Below are 20,855 nucleotides of genomic sequence, written 5' to 3'. Positions count from 1 at the left end.
AGGGTTCCCTTTTCTCATTACCCTCTCCAGCATTTATTGTTTGTGGACTTTCTAAAAAAATTTTTATTGGAGTATAGTTGATTTAAAATGTTGTGTTATTTGCGGACTTATTGATGATGGCCATTCTGACCAGTGTGAGATGATACCTCATTGTAGTTTTGATTTGCATTTCTCTAATAATTAGTGATGTTGAGCATATTTTCAAGTGCCTATTGGCCATCTGTATGTCTTCTTTGGAGAAATGTCTATTTAGGTCTTCTGCCCAGTTTTTGATTGGATTGTTTGTTTTTTTGTTATTGATTTGTATGAGCTGTTTGTATATTTTGGAAATTGAACCCTTGTTGGTCGCATGGTTTGCAAAGATTTTTTTCCAGTCTGTAGGCTGTCTTTTTGTTTTGTTTATGGTTTCCTTTGCCGTACAAAAGCTTATAAGCTTGATGAAGTCCCATTTGTTTATTTTTGCTTTTATTACTATTGCCTTGGGAGACTGACCTAAGAAAACATTGCTACAATTTATGTCAGAGAATGTTTTGCCTACATTCTCTTCTAGGAGTTTTATGGTGTCATGTCTTAAATATAAAGTCTTTAAGCCATTTTTAGTTTATTTTTGTGTATGGTATGAGGGTGTGTTCTGACTTCATTGAATTAATTGTGGCAGTCCAGCTTTCCCATCACCACCTGCTGAAGAGACTGTCTTTTCTCCATTGTATATTTTTGCCTCCTTTGTTGAAGATTAATTGACCATAGGTGTGTGGGTTTACTTTTGGGCTCTCTATTCTGTTCCATTGATCTATATGTCTATTTTTGTGCCAATACCATGCTGTTTTGATTACTGTAGCTTTGTAGTATTGTCTGAAGTCTGAGAAGGTTATACCTCCAGCTTTGTTATTTTTCCTCAGAATTGCTTTGGCAATTCTGTGTCTTTTGTGATTCCATATAAATTTTAGAATTATTAAATTGTTCTAGTTCTGTGAAAAATATCATGGGTAATTTGATAGGGATCACATTAAATCTGTAGACTGCTTTGGGTAGTATGACCATTTTAACTATGTTAATTCTTCCAATCCAGGAACATGGGATATCTTTCCATTTCCTTGAATCATACTCGACTTCCTTTATCAGTGTTTTATAGTTCTCAGTGTATAAGTCTTTCACCTCCTTGGTTAGGTTTATTCCTAAGTATTTTTTAATGTGATTTTAAACGGGATTGTATTTTTTTTTTGATTTCTGATATTTCATTATTAGTGTAAAGAAATGCAACCGATTTCTATATATTAATCTTGTATTCTGCTACCTCACTGAATTCATTTATCAGTTCAAATAGTTTTTGTGTGGAGTCTTTAGGGTTTTCTATATAGAGTATCGTATCATCTGCATATAATGACAGTTTTACCTCTTCCTTCCAATTTCGATACCTTTTATTTCTTTTTCTTGTCTGATGTTTTGTCTTGTTTTGCTTTATTCTTGCTTCGTATATCCCAGACTTGGAGCTGAAGAAGGTGAAAACCCAGAAATGCCAATGTGCACAGACAAAAAGGAGCCCCAACAAAAGCCTGCTCTCTCTAACCAAAGGACCAGGAAAGGGGCAGCACAGCAAGATAGAAAATGTTTAGACATTTTCTAGCCTCTCTACTCTAGCCAAACATCATAGGAAAAAAAGTATAGCACCATCCAGGCCCACGCCTGAAAAGGCTGAGTGGCAAGCCTTGACTTCTACCCTTGCGAGGCTGTAACAAGGCACCCTAACCTCACCATCTGCGCCCCACCACGGTGGTGTCAGAGAAAGCCAAGCAGGGAGCTGACTATTCATCCCCACCACAGGAATGAGGTACCTCCTCCCCTCTCCTCTGGGATGGTATTAGTGGCGGCATAGTAGAGGCTCAGGACTTTCCCTGTTCAGCAGTAACAAGGCCACCTCCACACCCCTGTGGTGTCAGTGGAGACCATGTGGAGAGCTGTAACAATGCACTCCCACTCTGCCCAGCTAGGAAAGTATCAATGGAGACTGTTAGAGAGTCAGAACCCCCGCCTCTGCTTAGCAGTAACAAGGAGCCCCTCCCACCTCAGGGATCAGTGGAGACCAAGTGAGGAATCTGGACTTCTACCCTCACTTACAGTAATGATACCCCTTTCCCTGGTGGAGCAGTGTCCCCAAATCAAGGAAAATAAAAGGTTTAATTAAGATCTAGAATCTCACAACATAATACCTTAAATGTCCAGGTTTCAAGGGAATATTACTCAACAGACCAATATCCCTTATCAATTTGGACACAAAAATACAATATATTACCATTGGGGAAACTAAGAAAAGTGTACATCAGGTCTCCCTGTATTATTCTTACAACTGTATGTGAATCTATAAACATCTCAAAATTAAAAATTTAATTAAAAAGAAGACAGCAAGGGAGCAGGATAAAGAGAATTATAGATTCTACCTAATATTAGTAGGGTTCCATAAATAATGCACAGGTGATTGCAAACCCAAGTTAATTTTGCTTCAGTAGATTTCTGAACATTTCACAACACTCTTTAAAGTGATTGAAGAGCCCTTAAGATGCCACAATTTTAGGGCTAGGAAATAGTGCTGTGAGTAACTGAGAACTAACATCAAATGCCAACATAACATTCCTGTTCTTCTTTGTTATATTATCTATAGATATTTTAGTATGATATGAGCAAATATTTTAATCTGTAGCAAAGTACGTACAATATTTTGAAAAGGTATGGTTTTAGAATAACCCTAAGAGTCAACATTAGTGACCTAAAGCACAGTGACCCTAGCTGGTGCTTATTCATTTAATCTCTGACCTTGGCACCCTGCAGCCCTTCTGTCCACCCAACAGTTACCATAACTTTCACAGAGCACAAGAATTCCATTAGGCAATGTGACCTTGGAACTCTCAATGTGCCATTACTTTATCCTGGTAGAAATGAGATGACATTGTGATTGATAACAAACTCTTCCCAACTGCTTTAAACTTTGTCGTGGTACCTTTGCAAGCCTACCCTGGCTTAAGAGGGTATAAGGAAGAGTTCATTGGAAAAGTTCATTGGAACTATCAGTGAAAACCAGTTTCATTGGAAATCAGCATTACCCTCATCTTCAACATCTTATGAATGCCTTCCAATGTGCTGGGGCCAAATTAGATGAGTTTTATAATGAGGAAAAGAAAAGTGAGACCAAAAGGAAATGATTTTTTAGGAGATAAGAGGTCAGAGGTGGAGAGAGATTTTTGTTTTGTTTTTCACGCAGGTTAAGAAGGGTTTTGAAAAGAATTTGGGGAGAAAATTACAAGATGTAACATGGTTTGAAGGCAGTGAAGACAGGAGAAATCAAGATCCATCAACTCTGAGAGGAAGATGGAAGATTTAAGCAGAGGTACTGGTGGCAGAAAATTTGGAAACAGAATGTAGTAAAGTGTGGCAACATGCAAATATAATAGTCAAAGATAGCATCTAACTGTCTCTCTTCAGAGATGAGAGGTCAGGGAATTGTTAGCCACAAATAAAATATTGTGGGAGAAAGACCAGAGAGCATATTACCGTCAAGCTATAAAGGTCGACTGGACAGAGAACTGAGTCCATCATTCTCTCTTCAGAGAAAACTGTTGCAAAGTCATTTATATTTAAATATAATATAAAATATATAATATAGTATATCCAATTATTGTAATATAATATTATTACACTATAGAAAATATTAAATATTTTAAAATACTTTGGTAGGTGGAGTTTGCTCTTCCCTTTGGCCCTTACTTACAGTACACTCTTTTTTTTTTTTTTTTTTTATAGTTTTTATGTACTTATTTTATTTTTGGCTGTGTTGGGTCTTCGTCTCTGTGCGAGGGCTTTCTCTAGTTGTGGAAAGTGGGGGCCACTCTTCATCGCGGTGCACGGGCCTCTCGCTATCGCGGCCTCTCTTGTTGTGGAGCACAGGCTCCAGACGCGCAGGCTCAGTAGTTGTGGCTCACGGGCCTAGTTGCTCCGCGGCATGTGGGATCTTCCCAGACCAGGGCTCGAACCCGTGTCCCCTGCATTGGCAGGCAGATTCTCAACCACCGCGCCACCAGGGAAGCCCCCACTCTTTTTTACATATAAATCTTTTATGCTGTAGCTTAAAACTATTGATCTATTCAGTACACATTTGATGAGCCTCTAGTGCTGTGGGTACTAGATCCAGAGATAGGCATGGCCTCTGCCTGGCAGCAGTCTTCCCCAGGGTGTTCCAATTCCATTCACTTACTTTTTAGGAATTCCAGTTTCCACACCTTTAAACCGAGAATGATACCGCCTCGCTTGTTTTCCTTGAACGTGCTTCTTCTTTTGAGATTTGAATGAGGTGATATATATGTGTGACGGGCTCTGTAACTTTATAAAACACTATACAGATCTGATTTTTCTACTGGCTTATTCTCAGTTCATTTTGAGGCAGGAGCTAAGCCCCGTTTTTCTTTATATCCTCAAACCCTTGCACAGGGTCTGGTACGTAGTAAGTGTGGGCAGCAAATGTTGGATATCTCATTGAACAAAACAGAGGAAAATATCTTTATTCTTGTGGGTCTTACATACTACTGAGGTGACAATAAACAGCAAGCATAATCATTTCATAAATTGTATAGTGTACTAGAAGGTGTAAAATGGTATGGGAAGAAAAATTGGAGTAGAGTAAGGGGAATTGGGAGTCCTGGGGATAAGCATTTTTAAAGAGGTCGGGATTGGTCTCATTGACAAGATGGTAATCAAGAAGAGACTTGTAGGAGGTGAAGGTTTCAGCCGTGTGAATATTTGGAGGAAGAGAATTTGGGGCCTAGGGAACAACTAGCCCAAACACCCTAAGTTGGAACCCTGCCTCTCTTGTTTGTGGAACATCCAAGAAGCCAGTGTGGCTGGCGGGGAGAGAGGCAGGGAGAGAAATAGAAAACGAGGTCAGAGAAGTTACGGAGAGGGTGAGCCACTGCAGGCCATGGCTCCAAATGAACTGGGGGCCACTGGGGAATTGTGAGCAGAGGCGTCACGTGATCTGACTCACTTTTCAAAAGAATCACTCTGGCTGCTGCTTTGAGAATGGACAGAGGCAGGAGAGGAGGTAAAGACAGGAGCAGAGAGACTGTCAAGAAGCTCTTGTAGTCAGGTGAGAGATGAGAACGGCTTGAACCATGCTGGTAGAACTGGAGAGAAACAAGTGGTCAGATTCTGGATATATATGTATTTTTTAACCTTTTTTTTTTTTTATGTGGACCATCTTTTTTAAAGTCTTTATTGAATTTGTTATGATAGTGCTTCTGTTTTATGTTTTGGTTTTATGGCCACAAGGCATGTGGGATCTTAGCCCCCCGACCAGGGATCGAACCTGCAGCCCCTGCGTTGGAAGACAAAGTCCTAACCACTGGTCCGCTAGGGAAGTCCCTGATTCTGTATCTATTCTGAAGGTAGAACCAATAAGATTTCCTGACAGAGTATGGGCTGTAGAAGAAAGAGAAGAATGCAGGATGACTCTAATATTTTTGCTGATCAACTGGATGGCTGGAGGTGCCAACTGAGAAGGAGAAAAACCTGCTGGAGGGGCTGGTTTGGGGGAAAGGTCATGAGTCAAGGTTGGGCACTTGAAACATCCAAGTAGAGACACCAAAGATGCAGTTATATTGATATATATGAGCCAGGAAGTCAGGAAGGAAGTCTAGACTGTAAATAAAACATTAGAAATTGTTGGATACCAATGGTATTTAAAGCCCTGAGACTGGCTGAGATTACAGAGGGAGTGAGAATAGACAGAGAAGTCTGAGCAGTGAGCCTTAGCACTCCAATGTTGGTTGAGAAGCTGAAAGAAGAGGAACAACATCAAAGGAGACTGAGAAAGAGTGACCAGTAAAGCAGAAGAAAATCCAAGAAATATGTGATGTTCTGGAGTTCAAGTGAGGAAAATGTATCAAGGGAGAGAGATAAATTTGTCAACTGCTTGAATTTGTCAAGTCAGATAAGGACAAAAAATTGACCTTTGGATTTAGCAACGTAGAGGTTATCAGTGACTTACAAAGGCAGTTTTGGTAGTGTGAAAGGGTCAAACTCCTGATTAGAGTGTGTTTAAGGGAGAACAGGAGGACAGGAAATGGAGAAAGTGATAGAGATAACTCTTTTAAGAAGTGTAGCTGCAAAGAGAAGGAGGGAAATGTGATAGTAGTTGGTAAGAAAAGTGAGGTCAAGAAGATTTTTTGTTTTTAAGGTGGAAGACATAACAGCATGTGTACCAGCAGGGCTGGGACAGAAAAGTTGACGATGCAGGAGAGACGGGGAGTAATGGCTCCTAATGAAGTCATTTTTGAGGAGATGAGATCTATCGCTGAAAAGTACAAACAAAAGGACTGCCTGCATATAGACACATGGATAGTTCATTTAGAGAAGCAGGGGGAAAGGCAGAGTGTTGGGTGCAGCCTCTGGTAAGCGGGCACATGTCCTGGCAGGAGACAGTGGCAGTTCCCTTCTGAGCACCGCGATTTCCATCAATGAAATAAGAAGCATGTGATGATACGGAATGTGAAGCAGAAGGTGAAGATGTGGAATGGATGATAGACGTTGGAGGAAAGAGGAACTATGAAATAATGATCCAGGAAAGTGGAAGAGTAAATGCACTAAGGAAACATTTGCTGTTGGGCAGCAAAGGTTGGGATATACTAGTGTATAAGACAGGAAAAAAAAAACACCTTTGTTCGTAGGAATCTTGCATCCCGCAGAGTGGACAATAAATAATATGCATAATAAATACATTAAGTATATAGTAAAGGGCCATTTAGTTTCGTGGTGGGACCATTCAGATGGTTTTGTGTTTTTCTTTAGCCATGTTCTGTTGCATGGTGGAAGCTTGTAGTAGTTGGATAATTTAAATAAGCAGGGTTGTAGATTTACCAAGCAAGCCTGGTAAAGAGAGAAGGCAAGGGAGTTGCAGATGTTTGCAAGATTGGTGGAACACAGTACATCAAAAGAGTGAGGAAGAGTTAAAAGGTGGTAAGATCAATGGATTGGAGGAAGAAGATGTTTAACCATCCAAAACATTTGATCCATCTGCTCTATCCCCACTTCCCTGCCCTAGTTTAATGTAGTGGCTTAGAACAGTGCCAGGATTAGAATTCTAGCTCTGTCAATTATAAAATCTCTACTCTGTTTCATTTTAATTTTGTTTATCCCTGTCCAAAACACATTGCCTTAATTACTATAGTTTCATAATAAAAGTCTTGATATCCAGTGAGGCAAATCTTTAAATAATTTTTCAAAATGAAGGTGAGTTAAATTTTCAGGGAAAAAAAAGCTGAGAAAATGTATCACCGACTTAAAGGAAACACAAAAATGTTCTTTAGGTAAAACGAAAATGATCCAAGATAGTGGCTCTGAGATGTAGGAAGAAATAAAGAGAAAGAAAATGATAATAAATATATAAATCTAAATAATAGTGACTATAAAGTAATATTCTCATAAGGGTCATAAAAGAAAAAATTAAAGTCCATGACAATAGTAGTGTGTCAGTCAGAGATGGATAAATGAGGTTTGAGAATTCTAAAGTTCTTGCATTGTCCTGGAAGAGGAAAAAGTACCACTGATTAGTCAAAGATACGTCATAATCTCTAGGAAGGAGTTAACTGTTAAATAGAAAAATAGAAGACTATAGACTTAATAAATCAAGAGAAAAGAAACAAAGAATAAAAATATTTAATTGCTCCAAGAGAGAGCAAAAATTAAGATTAGAAAAGAAAGAACTAGTGGAACATGTAGAAAAAGTAAGACAGAGTGGGGGAAGGACATTAACCCGACATCAGCGAGAGCAAAGCAGAAGTATCTCAATATCCTACCAACAAAAGAAAGTTAAGATTTCTTACAGCCTGAGTATCACTGAGAAATCGCCAGTGTATCATAGTGGCTTAAATATTGTTTTTGAATGAACAACCAGATAGATGCCCCGGGTAAAGTTGTTTTATTGTTATCAAATAAATATAAAAGTGGCCCTTGGAATGGGCTGTCACACAGGCAAAAACATAAACAGTCATGTGGACATGGCTCCTCTCTCCCCACAAACATGCCTCAGATGCAGAATACACGTGATGAACACTTCTTATAGGGACAACTTTGTGAATAGACTCTGAGAGACAGACAGACAGGCACACACATCTTATTCCTGGGTCCTTTTGTTTGTTTTTTTGTTTTCGTTTTTAGTTCAGAAGCTTCCTACTTCCTCACGTATCCGCCTTTTCTCTCCCTCAAGTTGTCTTTTATAGAAACTGAACAGGCTACCATCTCCTTATAGGCTACGGAGTTTTATAATGTCCTTCAGTCACCACCAAGCTTTCTTTCAAGCTAAACAATTCCAGTTGCTTTAATCTCAGAGTATTTTAACCTAGTGATCTGACCACCTGTTAGACTTGTGAGGAAGAGGAATTCTGGTTGATCAAAGAAGAGAATCCTCATGATTGTGCTGGACAGGATAAGAAGAAAAAATATTTTAAGGAAAATCTGTAAATAAATTCATTTCTAATAATTCTAGAGCATGCCATAGTTTTTGTTTGTTTGTTTTTTAATTAATTTATTAATTTATTATTTATTTTTTGTTGCATTGGGTCTTTGTTGCTGCGCGTGGGCTTTCTCTAGTTGTGGCGAGCAGGGGCTACTCTTCGTTGCGGTGCATGGGCTTCTCATTGCGGTGGCTTCTCTTGTTGCGCAGCACGGGCTCTAGGCGTGTGGGCTTCAGTTGTTGTAGCTCACGGGCTCAGTAGTTGTGTCTCACGGGCTCTAGAGCGCAGGCTTAGTAGTTGTGGCGCACGGGCTTAGTTGCTCCGCAGCATGTGGGATCTTCCTGGACCAGGGATCGAACCCGTGTCCCCTGCATTGGCAGGTGGATTCTTAACCACTGCGCCACCAGGGAAGTCCAATGCCATAGTTTTAATCAACTCCCAGCATCTCTTCAAATCAACTTCTGCCTAGCTCAAGGTAACAGGCAGAGCAGAATGAAGATGAGTGGCATATCTAAGAGTGAGTGCTAGAGCTGCTGGCTCCTATCCCAGTCTCTTCTCCTAAGCCTCTTCTGATCTTTTAACTATTAATGCTAGTTGTCATTTATAAGGTACCTCCTATATGCCAGGCACTTTGCACACATTATGTTTAATCCTAACAACACCCCTGTTTTATGGTTTCGGAGACTGAATCAAGAATTAAACTGCCGAAGCCCAGACAGCTAGTAAGTGGTAGAGGTGAGATTCATTCCAGGGTCTGCCGACAACACCACCTCTTATAGGATGCTCTGCTTTAAGGTTCTCTGGGAACCCAAGAAAGCCATGGGATGACTTCTGTGTTAATAAGACAGAGCAGGAGCAAGGACCAGCAGGTAATCCTGCTACCTGGTTGGGAGGAAGGAAAGACATATTTATGGAATGTATTCTGTTCTAGGCTCAATGCTAGCTCCTTTTACCTTCTTAGTTCATTTATTCCTCACAGTGACCTGGTAAAGGAGATGTTTTATCCTTATGTTACATATGAGGAAACTGAGGTTTCGACAAGTGAGAAAGTGTCCAAGGTCACATAGCTAATAAGATGTGAAGCTCTGAGTTTGAATCCCACTGACTTCAAAGCCATGATAACATATTACTCCCTGTTTTAGATTCTTCCTTTGCAAAGGAGTGCGGAGAGGTCAATGAAAAGCGACAAGAAGACCACACGGGGGACTCAAGTGGGCGCTAGGTGTAGAGATAATTTAGCACAGGGAGAAGTCCAGGATCAGAGCAGTATGCCACAGGAGGACACTGGAGACTGGACCCTGGTCTCGAGGATGCAGCCTTAGGCGGGACTTAACCTCTCTGGGCATCAGTTTCTTATTGTTAAAAAAAAAAAAAGCGGGTTTTGAATTAGATGATCTCTAAAGTCCCTTCCAGCCCTAAAGTTCTGTGTCTCTAAGAATTAAGAGGGCACCGACAGAGAGAAGCTTAATGTGATGATTCCAGGTGGCCCTGCCCAGCTCTCGTCGTCTCTGGAGATGCGTCCCTGGAGATGGTTGGGTTTGGTGGCCCAGGGACCAGACCTGGGGATGCAGAAGCGGGAGGCGAGCCTAGGGGTCTCTCTTGGTCCTCGACTGTCCCATGATTAGTGAGCGTCTAGAAACTGTCCCACGCATGGGTTTAAAAAGAACACTGAGCGCCGAGGGAGTGTGACAGTCACTTTGTAGGGCTCGGGTGGCCCGCCGGGCGAGGCTTTCGGAACACCCGGCGGCACCGGGCCGGTCGAGGGCTTATCAGCAGCAGCTGGTGCAGCGGGCCCGGGGCTGGCTGCTCGCCCGGGTGGGCGGCGGCCGGCGGGGCACCTCCGGCGGCGAGGGCGGCGCGCCGGGCCCTTCTCCGCGCTGGGCCCGCCGTGTGAGCCGGGCGGGCGGCGGGAGCGGCTCCTGCGGCCCGGGAGCCCTCGCCCGAGCCCGACGCGTGCGCGGGGGGTGGGCGGGGGCGAGGCCGCCGCCGCGAACAAAGTCCAGGCCCCGCGGCCGCAGCCCTGGTGCGCCCAGCAGCTCCGCCAGAGACGCACGAGGTCCCAGGTGAGGGAAGCTTGGGCGCGCCGGCTCCGACCGCGGGACTCCGGGGACAGTGGGCTCCGGGCGGCGGCAGCGCGACTTCCACGCGGCGCCCCCGGGCCCCGCGACCTGTCAGCCGGCCCCGATCCCTCGGGCAGGCTCTGCGAGGAGGCTGGTCGACCTCCCCGTGCTGGGGTGGGTGTTCTTGGACCTGAGACTGTGGTTTCTCACCTAGGCTGAGATGGATCTAGAGGCGGGAAGGATCGGAACAGTCCGGGTCCCCAGGAAAACGGAGGACGAATTTGAACGGGGCAGCAGCAGCAGCAGGTACATAACCCGCAGCCGCCGCTTTCCCGCGACACGTGAATCAGCAGGGCCAGCTCTGGCTGAGGGAAGAAGTTGAGAAAATCTGACGATGCCTGTGGCCTTTGTTTCGGAGCCTCCGTAAGGTCTTGTCAAGGAATGTCACTGAGGCTTCTTTTGCAATAGGCTCAGGAAGAAGAGGATGTGTTTAAAAGTGCCCGCTTCTCTTTGTGCAGGGTGATTCGATGAATATGTGTGGCATAACATTCCTTGTGTTATGGAACTCAAAACTTTTCCGAAAAACTTTCATAAACATCATTTGATCTTTTATGCTTGCAGAGCATCAGACATCTGTCGTTGATGGTTGTGCTTTTTAAACAAGTGTAGTGAAGCAGAAGCCTCCTTCCTCCCCCTCGTTATTCCTCTTCCTCCTCATTTTACCCATCCCACCCCCCTCCTCCCAGCGCCAGGCTGCTTCCTCTTTCTCCCCTGTGGGTGGTGAGGGGTGAAGGGGGGAGGGGGACCTGGGGCAGCCTCATTCTTCCTAACCTGTGCTTCCAAAGAAATTTTTGTTCACATGCAAGGGGGAAACCTCTTTCTTGAATGTCTTTCTTCCTGTGATGGCTCTTCGGTTCCCAGAGTTCCCTTGTTGCCCACGCTTCATGGACCTTAGTAGGGGCAGAAGCAAACCAGTCAATGACATGTGGCCATTGTCCCACTTTCACCGTGGGAATAGTGAATCACTTTCGCCTTCAGCCTCAGTTTATGAGGCTGTTGTGGTCTCTGAGTTCATGCCAAGCCACCCAGAACTAACTGACCTGTGTCATCCAGCGATCACCCCGAGGGACAAATTTTATCAGGTTCTGTAGTGTGTCCTCAAGCTGCAAGGGACCTGATTAGTCAACGGAAAACATGCCTATCTGGTGGTTCAACTGAGGCATTATTTTTGTCTGTTAACGTCTTCATACAGTGATCTTGCCTTATTCCTTCTACGTACCATGGTATTCATTCATAGAAAATTTGGCATGCCACATAAAGTTGGTATTATTTCTGCAAGAAAATAATTGATATTATTTCTACTAGAAAAATGTGGGTTTCGTCAGCTGACAGTTTAGGCTGGGATTGACTGTGAATCTATAAATAGATGGCATGTTCTGGAAGAAGGCTATTTATGTATTGCACTGGCTGAACATTTGATGAATGTGCAGAGGGGTTTTCCTGCAAAAGATGCAGTGACGTAACAGAACCCAAGGAAGTTCTCAGAAGTGGAGCTCACAGCCTTGTGTTGGAAAGAAGACAGTTCAAAAGAGAAATACAGAAAGCTAAGAATAAGTTGAAACTGTAAGGTTATGAAATTAAGTGTAAGGAGACAAATTTTTATAAAAAGCAGGCTAAAGTTTATACATTAAAGGAAGTTCAGCTCACTTCAGTTATCTAGGGCAAATTGAGAGTTAGTTACATGCTTGTTCCAATCATGCTGTTATTGCCTCTGGCACATTCTTTTGAACACACTTCATTGCAGATGTCTGTCCTTTGATTTTAGCGAATGTTCTAGATAATTTGGGATCAAGTCCTATGAGTAAAACTTTATCACCTACCTGGACATTTAAGCTAAATAAATCCATTTTAGGTTTAAAAAAAAAAAGTCAGCTCTCCTAGAGTTTACATTTATTGTATGGAAGATAGATATAAATAATACATATGCTGAATATGTAAACTACAGCAAATGTTAGAAGGTGATGAATGCTATGGAAAAGCATTAATCAAGGCTAAAGAAATCAGGAGTGCAAAAAGGAAGTCGTTTGCAATTTTAAGTAGGGTGGTCAAGGTAGGTCTTATTGAGAAGGCAATATCTGAGCAAGAACTTGAAAGAAAGGAGGGAGGTGTGTGGCATCTGAGGGAGACCATTCCTGGCAGAGGTAATAAAGACCCTGCGATGGGAACATGTCTGGAATGTTCACAGAACAGCGACAACAGAGACAGCAGGGTGGCTGGGGCAGAGCAAGCAGGAGTGGGAGCGTGCACTGTGGTCAGAGAGGTGACAAGGAAACATCATGTGGGGCCCTAGAGGCTGATGTAAGGATTTGGCTTTTACTCTGAGAAAAGTGGAAGCCATTGTAAGTCTTTGAGCAGAGGAGCAGCATGATATGAATTGAGAGTTTTTAAAAAATCTGCGTTATTGAAGTATAGTTGATTTACAATGTTGTGTTAATTTCTGCTGTACAGCAAAGTGATTCAGTTATACATATATATGCATTCTTTTTTTATTCTTTTCCATTATGGTTTATCACAGGATATTGAATATAGTTCCCTGTGCTATACAGGAGGACCTTGTTGTTTATCCATCCTATATGTAATAGTTAGCGTCTGCTAACCGCAAACTCCCAATCCATCCCTCTCCCCACAACCCTTGGCAACCACATGACTTGAGTTTTTAAATGATTACTCTGACTACTGTGTTGAGGAAAGACTAAAGTGGGCATAAGTGGAAGTGGAGAAACAAGGCAGGAGTTCTCCTGGCTATTGGGATAGCCATAAAATTGGTGAGCAGTGGTTGAATTCTAGATGTATTTTGAATGCAGAGTTGAGAGGATTTCCTGACACCACTCCCTGTAATCATTCAGAAGGGTGGCCTTTACTAATTTTATTTTATTATTTATTTATATAATATAAATTTTTAAATTTAATCTTATCTATTTTTGGCTGCGTTGGGTCTTCGTTGCTGCGCGCGGGCTTTCTCTAGTTGCGGCGAGCAGAGGCTACTCTTCGTTGCAGTGCGCAGGCTTTTCATCGCGGTGGCTTCTGTTGTTGCGGAACATGGGCTCTAGGTGCACGGGCTTCAGTAGTTGTGGCTCACGGGCTCTAGAGCTCAGGCTCAGTAGTTGTGGCACATGGGCTTAGTTGCTCCGCGTCATGTGGGGTCTTTCGTGACCAGGGCTCAAACCTGTGTCCCCTGTATTGGCAGGCAGATTCTTAACCACTGCGCCACCAGGGAAGTCCTGGCCTTTACTAATTTTAGATCAGTATGTATGATTTTAGCAAGTGAAGGATTAATTGATCTGGAGGACATTGTTAACATATTCATCTTCCCTCTGTGCATGAGCTCTGCAAGACAGGTGACCATCTCCTGGTTATCCAGAGATTCCTATAGTAACTTGGACGGTTACCTTTGCACTTGGTGATTGCCTTGCAGTCGAAACTGGATAATTTCGACAATTTGTGGACATCACTCTTTTATATTTGAAAGTATAATGTTGATACCCTGAGAAAACCATAATTCAAAAAGAGACATGTGGGCTTCCCTGGTGGCGCGGTGGTTGAGAATCTGCCTGCCAATGGAGGAGACACGGGTTCGAGCCCTGGTCTGGGAAGATCCCACATGCCACGGAGCAACTGGGCCCGTGAGCCACAATTACTGAGCCTGCGCGTCTGGAGCCTGTGCTCCGCAACAAGAGAGGCCGCGATGGTGAGAGGCCCGCGCACCGCGATGAAGAGTGGTCCCCACTTGCCGCAACTAGAGAAAGCCCTCGCACAGAAACGAAGACTCAACACAGTCATAAATAAATAAATAAATAAATAAATAAAAGAACGTGAATTTCTTAAAAAAAAAAAAAAAGAGACATGTACCACAGTGTTCACTGCCACACTGTTTACAATAGCCAGGTCATGGAAGCAACCTGAGTGACCATCGACAGATGAATGGATAAAGAAGATGTGGGACATATATATGATGGAATATTACTTGGCCATAAAAAGAAACAAAATTGAGTTATTTGTAGTGAGGTGGATGGACATAGAGTCTGTCCTATAGAGTGAAGTAAGTCAGAAAGAGAAAAACAAATACCATATGCTAACGCATATATATGGAATCTAAAAAAAAAAAAAAAAAAGGTTCTAATGAACCTAGTGGCAGGATAGGAATAAAGACGCAGATGTAGGGAATGGACTTGAAGACATGGGGGCGGGGGGGAGAGGAGGCTGGGACAAAGTGATAGAGTAGCACTGACATATATACACTACCAAATGTAAAATAGATAGCTAGTGGGAAGCAGCCGCATAGCACAGGGAGATCAGCTCAGTGCCTTGTGACCACCTAGAGGAGTGGGATAGGGAGGATGGGAGGGAGACGCAAGAGGGAGGGGATGTAGGGATATATGTATACATACAGCTGATTCACTTTGTTATACAGCAGAAACTAATACAACATTGTAAAGCATTTATACTCCAATAAAGATGTTAAATATATATATAATATTTAATATGATAACTACTCAAATTTATATTCAATTGAAATATTTTGTAACAGTTTTTAAATTCAGTCAATTATATTTTTTTTTTTACAGCAAACAAGATAAGGAAAAAACGAAGAAAGTAAATTTGATTGGACCATTAACATTGGTAAGCTGTGAAATATTAAATATGAATAACTCCTGACTTCATTTAAATTTGATGTCTTGGATCCATAGCTATAGCAGTACTTCAAGACTGTCTACAGGCAGCAATAGGTTTTCCCTGCTGCACCTGTGCTGTCCTGGATTGGCTCATTGTAATTAATGGCCCACATTCTCAAGATGGATGATAAAAGAGGTAGGGATAGGCTGGCCATGAGAGCAGAGCTTACTGGTGTACTGGGAAATTGAAAATAGGACTTGTGTTCGTAGCGGCATACAAACCAACCGATTTCAGGAAAATGCATCTCAGCACTTGTTTCACAACAAAACCCAAATTTAGTTTAAAATAAGCTTGCATATAAAGAGATTGTTAACTACAGAAAATTGTAAATGATTAAGAAATTTATTATGTTCACGTTGGCTTCCAGGAAAATTAATTAAATATGGAGTTACTATTATGGACTCAGATATGTTTACAACAATTCTCAGTGGTTTTCTGCTGGTCCAAGGCAAGCCAACATACTTTTGGAAGAAGTCGAATCTGTTTTTCATTTGTAATATGTCTTAGAGAGGGGACCCATGAAAGTGTTTGCCCACTGTTGGTGAATATGATGTGTTTCAAACTATGACGGCCATTTTTTGATAGCAGAGAACTTGGTATTAAGCGGCATGTTAGCTGAAACCTCCAACTTATGAAGTAAAGGATGAGAGGACACCAAAACGTCCACACTCTGGAGCCTGCTGCATTCTTCTCATGTTGCCATAAAGCCCCTGTTCATTCTCTTCTCCCTTATGCTTGTGATGTTTTTGTTTAAAAGTATCAGTAAGGGTAACATTTTTTCAATTTAGTACTTTAGAGAATAAATTGTTTGTGAAACTATATCTGGTTTTAATGCATAGGTTTTATTTTTATTTATTTATTCATTTATTTTTATTTATTTTTGGCTGCATTGGATCTTTGTTGCTGCGCGTGGGCTTTCTCTAGTTGCGGCGAGTGGGGGCTACTCTTCGTTGCGATGCGTGGGCTTCTCATTGTGGTGGCTTCTCTTGTTGCGGAGCACAGGCTCTAGGCGTGCGAGCTTCAGTACTTGTGACTCGCGGGCTCTAGAGTGCAGGCTCAGTAGTTGTGGTGCACAGGCTTAGTTGCTCCGTGGCATGTGGGATCTTCCCAGACCAGGGCTCGAACCTGTGTCCCCTGCATTGGCAGGCAGATTCTTAACCACTGCGCCACCAGGGAAATCCAGTGCACAAGTTTTAAATCTGCCTCCTAGAGAAAACAAAATGTCACGAACGTTAAAGTAGAAACAATCATTTGAATCTAAAAGTTTAACCTTAAGTTAAATTTAAGTGTAATCTTTTTCACCCTCTGAATAGATTTTTTTGCTGTTGTTCTGATAGAGGTTCAGGACAAAACTGTGTTTTTTAATAGGAGTTAGAATGTATTCTTTTGTTGAAAAATCACTGAAAACAGATCTAGGTTTACTTAGGATATTGCTGTGAAATTCATGGAGTTTTAAATTGAAGCTTGGAGACAATAAAGTTTTATTTAATTAATATGAAAAACTTTTAAAATTGAGGTGCAATTAACATATTACATTATATGAGTTTCAGATGTACCATGAAAAGCACTTAAAACATTCCTCAATTTCACATAAATGTTCACTAAAGGAACATTATATGACAACCTGCTCCTGTGCTTGAACTGTGGCCCATAGACCCGAGTGCTCTATCTCCCTTCCCCAGGAGCCATAAAACGAACCTTGGGGACACTGGTCCCTTTTGTAGCAGTTTTAGGGGCCCTTCCCCACTTGTCCTTGACTTTACCTGCTCCCCTTGTTCCATTCCAGGCCCCACCTGGCTTCTGACTCTTTCAGCACTCTTGCTTGCCCTGTGTGCTTGATGATGGAATGTGGTCTCCCAGACTGAACCCTTGGAACTCTTTGAGAACAGTTTGCACACACACCCCTCACTCCCCACCTTGTGCTTTTGACCTCAGGGTGCCCCTGCATAGTGACCCCGTCTGACTCAGCCTGCACTCTCAAGGACCCCACTCCACCAAGCCTGACTCATCATTCATTCTCCTGATTATTGATCCTTGTCTCCCAAAGGGGGTGGAATGAGGGAAACGGGCAGCAGGAAAGGTTAAAAAGACAGGAAAGATGCAAGGGACAGAGAGGAAGGTGTAGAAACGGAAAACTTATAGACGGAAGATGTAGTCTGGAAGGCAGAGGAGGAAAGAAGATCAAAGAGAGAGAGCCATAGTTCAGTCGATCAGAAATGATGAGAAAAAGTGCGAAATTGGAGAGGACTAAAAAGGATGGCGAGGGACAAAGTGTTTTGGAGTATTATGACACTGATTGGCTGGTTAGTTCTTGGGTGTTGTTCACTTCACTGTAACAACTGGTATCACTCCTCTCCTCTATAGGTGGTACTGAGTCCAAGATTGTTGGTGTGGCCCACCAGGCCTCTTAGACCTTTCTCTAATATCGTCTTCCACACTTTGTACCGTGCACTCAGGAGTTCCACTGCGTGGAGTTACCTGAGCACTCGTGTGGTTTCTAGTCGCCCTGCTGTTCTAAGCCTCAACATCCTCCACTTCCTCTGCGCTCCCCATTTCTTCTTCAGCTAATCCCCCCTTACCTTTCAAGATTCTACAGTGAGCGTCACCTCCATGAGCAAGACTTCCCTAAAGCACACACTCATGCACTCCTTAATGTCTGTTGCACTTCACTGTGGAGCTGCCTTCTAAAAGCTAACTTAAACCTCTTAAAGGGATCTTATCCTCAAAACCCAGAGGATCTGTTCCCCCCAACCCCTTTATAATTCTCCCTTTGAACTATTCTGAATGTCTTTCTTTTTAAATTTTGTTTATTTATTTTAGGCTGCGTTGGGTCTTCGTTGCTGTGCGTGGGCTTTCTCTAGTTGCGGCAAGCGGGGGCTGCTCTTCCTTGCGGTGCGCGGGCTTCTCATTGCGGTGGCTTCCCTTGTTGCGGAGCACGGGCTCTAGGCACGCGGGCTTCAGTAGTTGTGGCATGCGGGCTCAGTACTTGTGGCTCGCGGGCTCTAGAGAGCAGACTCAGTAGTTGTGGCGCACGGGCTTAGTTGCTCCGTGGCATGTGGAATCTTCCCAAACCGGGGCTCGAACCCATGTTCCCTACGTTGGCAGGCGGATTCTTAACCACTGTGCCACCGGGGAAGCCCTGAATGTCTTTTTAAAGGACATACTATGTGTGTGTATGTAAATGATGTCTACCCCTAGTTGCTCTTAATTCACTACCTCAGGAGCTCTGGAAAATCAAACAGTATTTCTTAATGGAACCAAACCTTCGTCCCTTCTGATTATATTGCACTTATCCAAATAAGATAGTGATTAAATGGAGTTAGATTGATTTCCTCACAGAATACAAAATAAATAGAATCATGAAATTAATCTGTCAGTGATTGGATTGAAATTCTTTCTTCCCTAATACCTTTATTTGCAACATTACAAAAGTACTGACATTAAATAAAAATCTGAAGAACATATCATTGTGACAAAAGAGAAATCCTGTTACACAAGCTAAGTATTCTTATCTTTTCTTTTTTCTTTTTTTTTTTAGTTTCGATATTCTGATTGGCAGGATAAATTATTTATGTCCTTTGGCACTATCATGGCCATAGCTCATGGGTCAGGTCTCCCCCTCATGATGATAGTATTTGGAGAAATGACTGACAGATTTGTTAATATTGGAGGAAACTTCTCCTTTCCAGGTAAGCATTTCTCTATTTAAAAAATATATATGTATTTTATATATATGTTTAACTGAGTGGAAGATTAGAAATTGATTTTTCTATTCATCATCTACTTGCTTCATGGTTCGGACATCTGGGTGACTCCAGATATCACAGAAGGGGTTGTAACATTCTCAGAAAACTTCCTCAAATACTCATTTAAATTTCAACAAATAGGTGTATGCTATTTGACTTTAAATATAGAATAAGGAAATATCCATCTCCAGAAAGTTTTGCATTTAAATAAAGTAAGGAAGTCAGTCTACTTGAGGACGGTGGAACTATAACAGAGTACGTCTGGGCAGTGTTCATCCCATTAGTGATTACTGATGAGCTTCAGAATACATCAGTTTGCGTGGTGGTACTTTTTAGCTATGCTCAGCTTGTAGGTCTGTTTCTGGTTTTCTTTTTTTTATCTCCCCCCATCCTTTTTGCTAAAATTAGACCCACTTTCTGTCTCTAATTTTTGGATCAACAAGGTTGACTGTTACTTGATAGAATACTTTACTAAAGAGTGAATGGACTCAATGTGAGAATGATGTGCTTTGAAACTCACTCAAAGGACTATCATTACTGAAGAGCCAAAGGAATCCCATAAGTTAATGTCATCTATGTGAGAGGCTGTGTCAACAGCATTGGAGTGCGGTTTCAATGGACAGAGTTATTTTCATATTAGCCAGATTTAACACAGAAAGGAAGATGTTCATGCTTTCTACGAAGCATGATAGCTCAGTTCCTCCCAAGAGACCTGTGGGCACTAGGCTGGAGAAGACCAGGTGAAGCTTTACTGGCACACAGATGGTGGAATAGAAGGAAAACAACTGATAAAGGAAAGGCAGCTTTCATAGTAAAGATATCTGAGAAAAAGTGGACTCTGTAATTTAGATGACACTCAGTAAGAGTTTTCAGTGTTCACTGACTGACAACTACATATTTGGTTAGCATTGTAGGGCTTAATTGTAATTACCTAAGAGAACATCATTGCTTAATTTATACAACAGGAAAAAAAGCTGTACTTTACATAAACATTGATGGATATTAATGCCTTTTAGAAGTCTAGTAAAAGCATCCTTCGAAAGTTAAATCAAGCTCCTACAAAAATAGTTTATTTACTCTCCAGTACCATTGTCTCTGAGAAGAACCTCTTTATAATAAAAATAACACCAATAATAGTAACCTTTCATTGTGTGTATCAGGTGCTAGGTGTTATTTCACTTAAGCCTCACAAGAACCGTCTCACACAGCAGGTAATATTATTTTCTGTGACACATGAAGACACTGAGGCTTGTCCAAAATTATACAGTATTAGGGCAGAATTCAAACCCAGGTCTTTCTGCCATCCCAGCCATGCTCATGCCCATATACATTATACTGCCAATGTAAATAGCTTTCTCCTTTAAAAAAAATGTGTTTGGGAAAGTTTTAAATGGATTACTTGTGCTTGACCAGTGGCCAAAACTTCAACACAAACACCATAAAGGTAAAATTGGAGTAAGAGAGGATAGTTTAAAAAGCCTTCAAGGAAATGAGGAATTTTCTATTTGTTTTCCTTTTACTTCTTATAAGATCTATAGATCTATAAGACACACACACACACATACAGTAGGATGATGCCTATATTTGAACATCAATAAAAAATTGGTTTCAACTCAGGATTTTAAAAAATCAGATTAACGAATGAGTGGATAAACAAAATGTGTTATATACATACAAGGGAATATTATTCAGCCTTAATAAGGAAGTTCAGACACCTGCTACAACATGGATGAACCTTGAGGACATTATGTTAAGTGAAAAATGCCTGTCACAAAAAGACAATTATTGTATTATTCCACTTATATGAGGTGTCTATAGTA

At 41.9% G+C, this 20,855-nt stretch overlaps 1 protein-coding gene across 3 annotated transcripts in view; it reads left to right on the top strand.

Moving 5' to 3' along the window:
- Nucleotides 1-20,855, top strand: part of ABCB4 (ATP binding cassette subfamily B member 4) — a 97,374-nt gene that overhangs the window by 4,266 nt on the left and 72,253 nt on the right. Inside the window, exons 1-4 of one of the 3 annotated variants that reach the window (XM_082472471.1) lie at nucleotides 10,459-10,558; nucleotides 10,770-10,861; nucleotides 15,181-15,235; nucleotides 18,828-18,978. In XM_082472471.1, the coding sequence (XP_082328597.1) occupies nucleotides 10,776-10,861; nucleotides 15,181-15,235; nucleotides 18,828-18,978 (292 nt within the window). In that variant the 5' untranslated portion in view covers nucleotides 10,459-10,558; nucleotides 10,770-10,775. Of the gene's footprint in view, nucleotides 1-10,458; nucleotides 10,559-10,769; nucleotides 10,862-15,180; nucleotides 15,236-18,827; nucleotides 18,979-20,855 lie in introns of those variants that run through there. The other 2 variants (XM_082472470.1, XM_082472472.1) reach the window with 2 other exon arrangements.

Source organism: Balaenoptera physalus, assembly GCF_965194825.1.
Source record: "Balaenoptera physalus genome assembly, chromosome: 8".
Taxonomy (NCBI): domain Eukaryota; kingdom Metazoa; phylum Chordata; class Mammalia; order Artiodactyla; family Balaenopteridae; genus Balaenoptera; species Balaenoptera physalus.
The sequence above is the reverse complement of the archived record's forward strand: the minus strand, read 5'-3'. Positions and strand labels throughout refer to the sequence as shown.